Raw genomic sequence first — 12,194 nt, 5'->3', positions numbered from 1 at the left:
AGAGGCTGCTGGCATTCAGTGCTCCTCTGTCCCATGGGAAGGCACATGGCACTGTCTGCTGGTCCTTCTCTCCTGTTTTTGGTTTCAATGGCTGCCTCTAAATGTCTCTGGGTGTTTCTCTCTCTCTGTGCATCCATGGATCCTCCCTCTTTGTCTCTCTCTTTCTTTTTTAAATATTTTTATTGTATACAGCAAACAAACCTACGAACATTCTTCACATACAGACAATCTATATGTGGTGGGCCATCAGTGGCTCACAACATCATCACATAGCTGTGTATTCATCACCATGATCATTTTTTTGAACATCTGCATCACTACAACATATGAAATAAAAAAGAAAAAACTCACACATGCCATGCCCCGTACCCTTCCCTCTCACTGACCACTAGTATTTCAATCTACTCAATTTATTTTAACCTGTGTCCCCCCATTATTTGCTTATTTTTTATTGTGAATTCTCTCTTAGCTTCTCCAGGGCAAACTCTGGATTTTATCTCTTAGCTTCTCTGAGCTCTCTGAGTGTCATCTGTCTTTTATCCTCTCATAAAGGATGCCAGCAGGGTGTTAAGGCTCACCTTGAATGGGCTGGGTCACATCTCCATGGAAACAACCTAATCAAAGGGTCCCACCCAACAATAGGTCTGCCTCACAAGGATGGATTAAAAGAGCACGGCCTTTGATGGGGTACATAACAGCTTCAAACGAGCACATGTTTATAACTCTTTCTTCTCAATTAAATGTAAAGTCTATGAGGAAAGTTGAGTTTGGTTATATATATTTGTATACCTTCCCACATTCCTTCCACAAAACAAAACGCTTGTCGATTGATGAACTATGGAGTTAAGCTCAATGCCAAAATAAATCACCACCCACATTAAGCAATCCAATGCTCATTGCTTAATAACTATGAAGTACATTTCATTCTGTTGGCATATAAGACAGTTTGACCAGAAGAATTAGCCAACATTTATAGGGACAGGGAATTTGAGAGCAGGTTGAGTGCTATACTGAAGGAAAGTCTTTTTTTGGCATTAATGTTCATGCCATACTTAAGCCTTAGTAAACCAACGTTCAGATTGTGGATATCATTCTGGTTATGAGCCCAGAGTACGTATTCATTGCAATGGAGAAAGTCTTCATTCTCATCCTATTCTTTTTTTTCTTCTGTCAACATGCTCCACATGGCAGCCCCTGCTCTTCTTTCATGGCTGGACCTCATCGTCGGGTGCCTTGGGAGTCAGTAAGAGCCACAAAATCCAAGGCAGGAGCTTTAGAAGGTTCAAAAATACAGGGCAGGACAATGACTGAAATACAGCTGCAGTTTAGAGGAGATCCCAGGTAAGCTCTGACTTCCAAAAAGACTTTTCCTCATGTGTCTCTATCTTTCATTTCTTTGTTTTTTTTTTAATTTTTAATTTTATTTTTTTAAATACCAAAAAAACACGTAACCAAACACCAACATTCCTATTTTGATCATTCTGTTCTACATATATAATCAGTAATTCACAATATCATCACATAGTTGCATATTCATCATCATGAGGAGTGATCTTTTAAAAATAAATTCCACTCCCCTGCCTCAAGCCCTCCAATGGCTTCCCTATGTATTCACCATAAAATCCAACCTATTCATTGTGGTCTGCCAAGTCCTAAGTCCACTGGCCCTTGCCTATAGCTCTGCTCTCATCTCATGCCACTTTTTCGTTGCACTCCCAAAACATGGCCTTTTTCTGTCCTTCAAATACTTCAAGCTACGGTGCACCTCTCCTTGCTTTCCCCCTGAAATATGCTGCCTTCTGAACTGTGCAGGGCTGGTCCTTTCTCATCCAGTCTTTAAGACTTGACTCAAAACATGTCTTCCTCAGAGATGCTTTTTTCCAGCTTTCCCATCCAAGAAAGCTCACTCAAGTATTTTTATCACATTATTTTTACTTCCTTCTTAGTACCTATCATGAGTAGAAATTATCCAATACAGTTTTTGTTTACTTGTTTATTTTTTCTACTGTGATTAAATTGATGCTTTTTGAGGGCAGAGAACACATCCATCCATTGCCTTACTGCTTAAAATGGTACAGACATTAAAGACTTACTTGCTGATTGAAGGAATAATTAAGTGAACTAAAGAACAAGTTCTCACTGGAGATGTAAGCTTAGAAAAAGGACTTAGTGGTCAAGAGGCATCTAGAGTTTTTAGGTTGTCTATAGTAAGTGCTAAAAATTACATTTAGTTATGTGTATTTACAGCTCAACTGATAAGTAAAGCCAACCATGAAGCAACAGATACTTTATTTTGTGATGGTAAGCTACAATTCTCTGTTAGACGTTTGTCCTTTCTGATTTTTTCATATTTCAATGGTTTCCTGGTTTAATGGTTATCATCCAAAATCAAACAATAAACAAGTACTGGGAGACTGGGTAAATACAAGTATTTACCTAGAATACCTAACACAACCATGACCTTTTTTTTCAATTGTGCAACTGTCTGGACAGAGATTTTTAGACGGATAGCCAGGGTCCAATCCCTCCTTCTGGAGCACGTGCTGATAGGTGCCAACTTTCCTGTCTGATATGCTTGACATTTGGGTCCCATCCAGACTCCTGAACTCCATGGCCCCACTTCACCTTGCCCTGTCTTTGCAGATCCTTCCTTACTCCCTCTTCCCTTCAAACTACTCCCCCTCTGTAATAGCTTCTGTGTAAAATAAAGAGACAGTGCTCTCTAGTCTATTAGGTCCCCTTTAGCCCTCAAAGTATTCTGTCCTATTTGTTGTAAACAGTGTGATTTGTTTTCCCTCCTTTTGTTTTCTTCCCTGCTGCCCCATTCCAGCTGATGAAAGAGTGGTTGTGCCCCTTTCTCCTACTTTCTAGAAGAGGTGTCGGCTAACCCTTTATTTTTTCAAGTCATCAGTACTCTTCTGGTGATGCGCTATGCTTCTGTTTTTCTTCAGATACACATCTAGTAGTCTGTTACATTATTTTTTTACCTCTTTTTGTTAAATTACTTTTAATTACTCAAAATGTACACTGAGGGAAGATAAAGGGTCATGTGTTACAAAATCATTGTATAAATCTGCTGTGTAACTTTAACTAGCCCTTCCACCTCATTTTCCCATCTGCAAAATGAGGAGGCTGGCATTTATCAATAAGATTGAATATTAATGTACTAATTAATATATTAGCCTAACAGAACAGGCTACCTTAGGAAATAAAAATTCTAAGGAAAAAAAAATTGAAATGAAAATAAAAATTTAAAATCCTAAGAAATTAAAAAAAAAAATTTATTTTCTGTAAGGGGCTCTTCAAAAGGAAATTCCAAATGGGGAGGGGTAAATTTACAAGAGCCAGCTCACCCAGTGTCTGCCTGGATTCTTTCCTACCCCTTTAGTTTCTCCAGGTTTGACTGTCCCCAACGTCTACAAATACTCGAACAGGCCCTTTAAAACTGGCTACAGAGTAGATAAAGCACTCTCTTTGTTTCTTAATAGAACAGCTAAGACTCAAAGTAAAAGAAAGTCCAGAGATACAAACAAAAAATATATTTATTTTTACTTCCAGGAAAACTGCAAAGAGCTTTTTCCAAATTTCCCTTGTGGTGAAGCTCCTAAGCTCTAGCCTCACAAGGTCTGGTAGAGCTTTGCAGACACTTCCTGTCTTTAGAGATTCCTGCCAACCTCTGGATCAGATGGTCTGTGAGCACCACATCAATGTCTCCAGTGCCTAGACGTGTAATCTAAAGGTTAAGCCCAGAGTCATCAAATAAGACTTTCTGGCTCAGACTTCTCAGACCCCCTTGAGTCTACATATTCAATATCCATTTCAGAGCTAAGGGGACATGCCTACTTCTCAGCTGATTCTCACAGTGAGAGTGATGGGTCCCCCAAACAGTCTCATCAGAGTTTATCAAACTTTAGTGGGCGTACGAGTCACCTAAGGATTTTTGACAAAATGCAGTTTCTGATTCAATAGGACTGTGATGAGTTTCAAGAGTCTGCTGTTTCAACAAGCTCCCAAATGCTGCTGATGCAAGTGGTTAGCAAACCACAGTTTGAGTTGCAAGATCCTGGTCAGCACATTTTTTCCTGTAAAGAACAATGTGGGCAATCCATCCTCAGTTGCAGCTACTCAACTCTCCTAAAAGTAGTTGTGGCTAAAAGCAGCCATAGGCAATATGTAAAGGAAGGAGATGATTGTGTTTCGATAAATTTTTATTTATGATTACACATAGTGGGCCACAGTTTGCTGACCCTTGGCCTAGTCTACCCTTCCCTCTAGAACACTCTATGCTGTTGACATCCACAGGTAAGACCCCATCACCGGGAATGTCTACCCACATAGAAGCCCTCCCACTGCAGGCTAAAAACATAACAAAACCTTAGCCATACAGTGACTCTCACAGCATACATTATGAAATAAATTCATAAATAATATGAGGAATTTTGTGTTTTCACAATCGTTACTGTCCTCTTCAAAGCTAAACTCCTATATCTCTATAAACAGTCTTTAAAGAGAAAGATAAATGAAATCCAAGCATACAGATCCTTGACTTCTCTTCCCAAATCCCCTTTTTCTGTTGTTCAGAACTGTGGAGTGATAAAGAAAGCATATATTTCAGAAGATGGAGCATAAGAGTTCTAATAGCCATTACTGAATGTGCTGGTTTGAAATGATGTATGAACCCTAGAAAAGCCATGTTTTAATCCTAATCCCATTTTGTAAAAACAGCCATTTCTCCAATCCCTATTCAGTACTGCATGTTTGAAACTGTAATTAGATCATCTCCCTGGAGATGTGATTTAATCAAAAGTGGTTATTAAACTGGATTAGGTAGAGGCCTATCTCCACCCATTTGGGTGGGTCTTGATTACTTTATTAGAATCCTATAAAAGAGGAAACATTTTGCAGAATGAAGGAGATTCGGAGACAGCAGAGAATGCTGCAGCACCATGAAGCAGACAGTCTACCAGCCAGCGTCCTTTAGAGATGAAGAAGGAAAACGCCTCCCGGGGAGCTTCATGAAACAGGAAGCCAGGAGAGAAAGCTAGCAGATGACACCGTGTTCACCATGTGCCCTTCCAGCTGAGAGAGAAACCCTGAACTTTATTGGCCTTCTTGAACCAAGGTATCTTTCTCTGAATGCCTTTGATTGGACATTTCTATAGACTTGTTTTAATTGGCCTTAGAACTGTAAGCCAGACCTTATCAAATTCCCCTTTTAAAAAGCCATTCTGGTCCTGGCATATTGCATTCCAACAGCTAGCAAACTAGAACACTGAATTACCAACTTGCTTGGCTATAGATCCAAGCATGGAGCAGGGCTACAGGCAAGGTGGCTTTGTAGACAGTGGCAACATTATGGAGGGTGTTTTGGGAATGCTCCAGAGCCTCTAGTTATCAGACTTGGCTCATCTTCCCAGGAGTCTGTGCAGATTTCCCATTGGTTCCTAGCCAATCTGGAGCAGATAGAACAGAAGCCAGTCAGACACTCTGCTTCCCAGAACTTCAGTGTTGGTGAAAGATTCAACTTCTCAAATAGCCAGGCTTTCACTCAGCATATGCAATTACCATGCCACAAACTCTGAGGGCCCTGACAAATTTGTTCAGTAACACTCTACTTAGAATTGGCAGATAGTATACAGCAATCAGCCACAGAGTTGTAGACTTCAGAACTCTAGGAAGATTTTTGCCAAGTACTTCTCTCTACCCTAACTCTTTTTTTTCCTCATTCAGTCCCACCCCAGAATTCCTTAGGTGGACCTTGAAGGTTTTATCTTTTCAAGGGCCTTAAAATCTAAGAAAGGATATCAGGGAAATGGGGTGGGGGGTGGTGAGCATGTGAAACTAATACTTTAGGGAAGGCAGGGTCCTAACTAGTAGTTGAAGATATAAAAATCTTTTGACCTTCTTTTTAAAATTTGCCCTAACAATAATAAAATGAGAGTAGCAAACAGTTTACCTATTGTTTCCTCTTATAGTTCCTGTCTACATGAATTTTTATTGTTTATGTAATTTTACTGCTGGAGAATAAATAGGTGTAAATTTTAAGGAAAGAAATTTGGCAATATTAACCAGATGTCTTAAAGCCAAGTATTCCTTGATACAGCAATTCCATGTCTAGTAATAATTAAGTTTAGACATAGATGTAACTAGAAAAATGTTTAAACAGCAAAAGATTCACAGCAACCTAAATTCCACAATTAGGGTGTCGATTAAACAAAATAATAAACCCTTATGCTGGAATGACATGCAGCCGTCAGAAATGACAGGAAAGTTTGTTATACTGTACTGTTAAAAAAAAAAAGGCAGTTGCAAAATAAAGGTACAATATAATTCTAGTAGCAAAAATCCCTCCAAAATCTTAAAAATGTTTTCCTTTGTAAATTAGAATTTGGGGATAATATTTTTAATTTCTACATCTGTAATCTATAATTTTCAGCAATTAATATTTATTATGAGTGCAATAAAGAGCCACAAATATTAAAATAGGTATACTTATGGCTACAGTGTAGCTTTGATAACATGTTCTCATTTGTCCCTATGTGGGTATCTTTTTTAGTGGGCAACGTCTTTCCTCTGAGGCTTTGAGGGCGAGAACATTTTCCTGATTTCTTTTGCAAGAAAACAGGAAGAATGCCAGGTCAAGAGCCCTTTGACAGAACCTCAAGACGAGGGGGTGATCTGAAGTTCTGTCTTTCCTGAGTTTTCCAGGCCATGTCTAAAGTCTCCTTCAGAGAGATCATTCATTTACTCAGAACAGTAAGCCTGGGGTACCAAGGAAATTTCTTTCCTCAATATTCTTCTATGCTGAATAACTTTCAAAGAACTACTGGAGAAGGGTTTATCCAGTCTTTTGTAACCTTAGTTCAGCAATCAGCGTGTCCCCATTTAATTCAGGGTCAATCATTTGCACCGAGCAGGTTAGAGTCCTCCCTGGAGCAGGACTTACAGGAGATTGTGGACATTTGTGGCATGTCACACTAGAGAAGAGACAGGACACACAGTAACCCTTACCCTTGAATTCAAGAAAAATAGAGCTTCATAATCAACAGGCAAAAAGCCAAAAGCTCTCATGGAAAGCTGCCCTGTGCCTTCCCTGTCTTACATTTCATAGCATATAGTTTCTTCACATGAGAAGTTCTTTGAAATGGTTAAGTCTCTCCCAGGAGAATCAGATAAGAATATGCTTTAGCCAAGTTCTTAAGGTTTTTACACTGTTTTTAAAAGGTGATAATCAATCTCGTTTTAAAATAGATTTAAGTGTCATACATAGGCCTCTTTATCTAAGAATCACTGATCAGATGGCAGGCCCCAGTCACACCAGAGAGAATTAAAGCAAGGCTTTGATGAAGGCTTCTCCAATCAGGGAAATGTTAAGAATATGTTCATGCCCCAGTTCTAGTTCTGATAGCACAATGAGGCTTTGTCATGGCTTCTGGGATTGTTAGATGATAAAAAAAAAAGAGAGAGAGAGAGAGAGAGAGACTTTTAAGATTTACCAAAGCACTTAAATTGCCACAGTGGGAGTCTGAAATTCAGTTTCTCATTGATCTTTCAAAAGTTGCCTTCCTCAGAGCTCACAATGGTGGTCTGGCCCTCTGTTCACAAAGCAAGACCTTGTGCTCCACCAGGGGTCCCACGGTTGCCTTTTCTTTTGATCCCCAGGCCCTAGTTGAGATACTCATAATAAGCACTCAATAATTTCCCTTCCTGTAGAAAAATAACAGCATTTGCCGAAAGAGAACAAGAGAGCTTTCTGTTCATTCCTGAAAACAGGTTTTCATGAAAGTGTCTCTTAACATGCCTTCCTGATTTAGGGGATGCCCTAGTTTCATGACACAGTGGTACTAGATATAAAATTGAGACACTACATTCTGCATAGCCATGTTTCACATAAGTTATAATTGGTTACAATGCCCCACTCTTTTGAACAGGTATTTCTTCATGGCTCTGCAATTTTGGTTGAGGATAGAAATTTTATCAGGCTGCTGTCAATACCAAAGTTGATCAGTGATTTACTGAAACACGGCCCATTAGCCAACTCATCTTTCCGAATAAGAGGCTTCATTTCTCTAAAGATTGCAAACTGTCATCTCAACACTTTGGTTTCCAGTCTTCACTAATGATGGGGATTTGGATGGCAATACTCAGAATTAATTCTAGTCCTACAGGCTGTGAAAAGTTAACAGCTCATGAAATCTGAATGTTAGATTTAGAACACGTACTTTTTGTTTCAGCAATTGATCACAGGCTCTTTGCAAATGGTTTCCTTATCTGTAAAACGATGCCTCGTCACTTGAAAGATGGAACATATAAAGCAGCCACTATTTATATGAAGCAATATGCAACAAAATACCACATGAATAAGTAATTCAAGGCAGATTTTCACATTTAGCTCAAAGCTATTTTAGGATCTGCATAAACAATATCAAAAGTTACTAGCTTATAGTTTCTCCAGACAATCAAGCCGTTGAAATCAAATAAGTGCTCTTTACTGCTGCCCTGTAGCCATCTGCATGTCTAGCAGCTTTTTTTATTTTTGTTTTTTTTTTTCCACATGGGCAGGTATCAGGAATTGAACCTGGATCTCCGGTATGGCAGGCGAGAACTCTGCCTGCTGAGCCACCGTGGCCCGCCTATGTCTAGCAGTTTTAAGTATTAGGAGTCTAAAAATAATAAGTAGCATTTATTGTTCATTGTGGATCAAGTACTAGCTAGAAGCTACACATAGTAGTATTGTACATGGTCCTTATAACAATGATCTGAGAGAAATACTATTATTCAGTGGGTTCAAAATCTGTGCCTAAACACACAGAGTTACTAAGTTACCTCAGCAAACCCTGAGGTTTCGATTCAGGTCTGGGTAACTACAATGCAGGGGTTCTCAATGAGGCACTATTGGCACTTGGGACTGGATAATTGTTTGGGGGGCTATCCTGTGCATCACAGGATATTTAGCAGCATCCCTGGCCTCTACCCACTAGAAGTCAGTAGCACCCCACAACTAGAGATTGACAGATGCCAGTAGCACCCCTAGACTACGAGATGACAACCAATATGTCTCCAGACATTTCCAAATGTCCCCGTGGGGGGGAAGGGTGGGGAGGGAGGAAAACAAAACCCAGCCCAGTTGAGAACCACAGCGGTAGCCCTAGGGAGTAGACTCCAGCTGGACCTTCATCAGAACAATTATGCAAATGTCCTTCTACGAGATGGACTCCTAAAGTGTACCTCATTTGTTTTCTTTTCCAGTGTTTTATTTTAAAATGTTAAATTGCAACAATCACATATGCTCACGGTAGCTGCTAAATTGTATATTTGTAAATATATGTCCCCCTTTTTGACCATCTGTCGTCCAGTTGATGATATAAGGTTGCCTTGGCCAAATTGATTCATTTTTCTGTGTCTTTTGTCTTCAATCATAATACACATTCCTGTTTGGGCAATTTGGATAACTCTTGTCTCTTTGGAGAGTGGGATTTTACTAGAAAGAGTAAAATCTGAATGATAGGTGTCCAAATTTAAAAATGCAGTTTGAACAAGGAACTCTTTCAGGCCTGGCTCATTGATCTCTGATGGCAGCGAGTTCAGAAGCTTAGGCTTCTGGATGGGAAATTAAAGACAGAATGTTAGAACTCACCCTACTCTTTCAAGGGACTCAAGCAAGGACCTAGCCAGATTTTGATGGCTTCTCTTTTTCTCCCAGTTTCAGATACTGAGCACAACACTATCAGCTACAAGTTCGTGAAAGTTGCCTTTTAGGGACTGTTGCATTTCCACATCCGGAGGTGGCACATCCTGCCTCAGGCAGGTGCCTAAGGAAAAAGGCATGTAGGCAGCCTGTAGATGTAGGTGTGTGTGAGACTGTCTGGCTAAGCGCTTACTCTGCACACTCCATTACACTGCCCTAAGTGGCAGAGTCACCAGGTGAGAGGTCTTTGGGAAGATGATGCTTCCTTCTTAAAAGGCACACACTCCAGTTCTCAACAGACCTTCCCTCCTCCAGAGAGGGTTAACCATGAGCAGAAAGTACAGGCAGGTGTTAACATTTGCCTTTAAAGAAAATCTTTTTAGAGGGAAGAAGGAGGTCCTGGATGTTTTGAGTCAGGAAGAGCTATCAGGGTAACTTATTAGTCAGAGTTTAGGACTTGAATGGGTCCTGCTTCTGCATTTTGGGCGCCCATTGTGTACTGTCATAAAATCTTAATTGGGAGGAGACATAGTAAATTATCTTCCCATCCCCCTACTATCCCCTGTACCCATCTCAGAGTACCTGGCATTCATTAAGTGTGTGTAAGACGACTGACATGAACGAGTGAATGAATGAATGAATTCCTGCTTGATTTTCTGGCTGGTCCTCTCCAAACTCTCCAAATAAGTGGCCAAGGACCCTTCTCCCTCGTGCCCTCTTCCCTTTGCATGCCAGACTTCCCCTACCCTGGCTAGCCCGGCGCTCACCTTGTGCTGTTTCCACATGGCTCCCAGTGGCTTCACCTCGTGCTTTCCGTGCCGACCCTCATCCAGGCACTGGTAGCATACAGGAGTTCGGCAGCTCACACAGTACATGCTGTAGTTCTCCATTTCGTGTTCCGGGCATGTAGGGAACTTGCGTGCGGCACTGCCCCCTGCGGCTCCCGCCCCGGCGCCTCCAGGGCTTTTGCTGCCGCCGCCGCCGCTGGAGGCGCTCTGGGCCGCGCTGGGGGGCACAGAGGCAGCCTCCGCGGACGCCGGCGGCGGCGGCGGCGGCGGCTGCACCAGACGATGTTTAGCGAAGGGTCCCCGGGATGGATGGCATTTGAGCTGGCAGGCAGCGCAGTACAGCACATCGCATTGCTCGCACAACGTGGCGGCCGGCTCGGGCGGGGTGCGGTCGCACAACTGGCAGATGGCCACTGCCGCGGTTGCGGACGCCCCCGCCGCGGCTCCGCGACCCTGCTGGTACCGCTGCACGATGGCCTCGAGCAGCCGGTTGCGCTGGAAGCCGCGCAGGCCGCGGTGGTCCAGGGAAGCGCTGCGGTGGCACTGCGGACACGTGATGGAGCTTGAGGACGAGGACAGAGAAGAGCAGGCGGCGCCCCGGGCCGCGGCGGCCGAGGAGCCGGGTGGCGCAGGCACCATGGGCAGCACGCGAACCCCGTTGGGGGACTTGAGGCTTGGGGTGTAAGAGCCATAGCCGCTGTCTGTCTCGCTGTACAAACTCAGCTTGTCCGCATGATCCCCGCCACCTCCGGCACCGCCACCAGTGCCACTGCCGCTAAGGCCGCCAGCAGCGCTCGCGCCTCCGCCGCTACAAGCAGAGCCAGCGGTCGCGTCGTAGTCCGAAGGGGGCGCGGCGGCGGCGGCGGCGGCGGCGCCAGCCGGCAGCCCGGAGCCCCGGGAGTGCAGAAGCGGCTGAGGCAGGTGCTGCTCGCTGTCTGGGGTCTGAACCGCTATGGTGCGAGCGCAAGGCAGGCAGACGTTGTGAGAACAGGGCAGGATGATGGGTTCCCGAAACAGGGAGCCGCACACTGGGCACTTCAACTCCTCCTCCATCGCGACGCGGGCAGCCGGAGCTGCTCAGAAGCGGGTGGGAATGGCCGAAGCTCTGGAGACCTTCTGAGGAGGACGAGCGTGGTTAGCACCGGTGAGCCTGGAGACCATGGGCATCACATAGGCATGACTGCTTTACAACCGGAGGGCACGCCCCTCTCACTGTCCTGTGGCCACCGCCCTAAGATGACTGGAGGCAAGAGAATGGAGGGGGTTCCTCACCTCCTGCCCGTGAGGTTCCTGCACCCACAGGCTTCAGCCTGAGGCCGGAGTCCGGAGCGGTTCCCACCTCACTGCCCTCGCGGTGGCCTGCCGAAGCGCTCTATGTGATGAATCAGCACTAGCGCCGCCGCCGACTGCAGCGCGCTCCTCCTCTCCACAGCAGTACCAGCGGTCGGGCTGCCGTTTGCCAGCTCTCTTGTTTCAACCCCTCAGCTCCAGTGGGCAGCTGCCCAGGAGTCCCTTCCACCTCCTTTCCCCCTCTCCCTGCCCGCCCCCAATCGGGGCGATCTCTACTAGGTGGGCAGACAGGTGCTCAAACCGTTCGACTGCGGGGCTCTATTCAGCACCACGAGGCGGTGGACAGCGCCAAGTTCCAGCCGGTGCAGCGACCTGCCCAGCTGCTAAGGCCTCTGGCACCTCCGCGGGGAACCTGCGGGTGCAGACAG

At 44.0% G+C, this 12,194-nt stretch overlaps 1 protein-coding gene across 10 annotated transcripts in view; it reads right to left on the bottom strand.

Annotated features, from left to right (window-relative positions):
- The window catches only part of TRIM67 (tripartite motif containing 67), a 60,945-nt gene extending 49,416 nt beyond the window's left edge, over positions 1 to 11,529 (bottom strand). For 7 of the 10 annotated variants that reach the window (XM_077168320.1, XM_077168322.1, XM_077168319.1 and 4 more), the window contains exons 1-3: positions 11,390 to 11,529; positions 10,703 to 11,245; positions 10,456 to 10,615 (exon numbers count right to left, since the gene is read on the bottom strand). In XM_077168320.1, the coding sequence (XP_077024435.1) occupies positions 10,456 to 10,615; positions 10,703 to 11,245; positions 11,390 to 11,529 (843 nt within the window). Of the gene's footprint in view, positions 1 to 10,455 lie in introns of all 10 variants that reach the window. The other 3 variants (XM_077168316.1, XM_077168317.1, XM_077168318.1) reach the window with 2 other exon arrangements.
- Positions 11,530 to 12,194: the final 665 nt, after the last annotated feature.

The sequence above is a fragment of the Tamandua tetradactyla genome, chromosome 7 (genome assembly GCF_023851605.1).
Source record: "Tamandua tetradactyla isolate mTamTet1 chromosome 7, mTamTet1.pri, whole genome shotgun sequence".
Taxonomy (NCBI): domain Eukaryota; kingdom Metazoa; phylum Chordata; class Mammalia; order Pilosa; family Myrmecophagidae; genus Tamandua; species Tamandua tetradactyla.
Note: the sequence above shows the minus strand (reverse complement) of the source record. Positions and strands in the feature narration are given on the sequence as shown.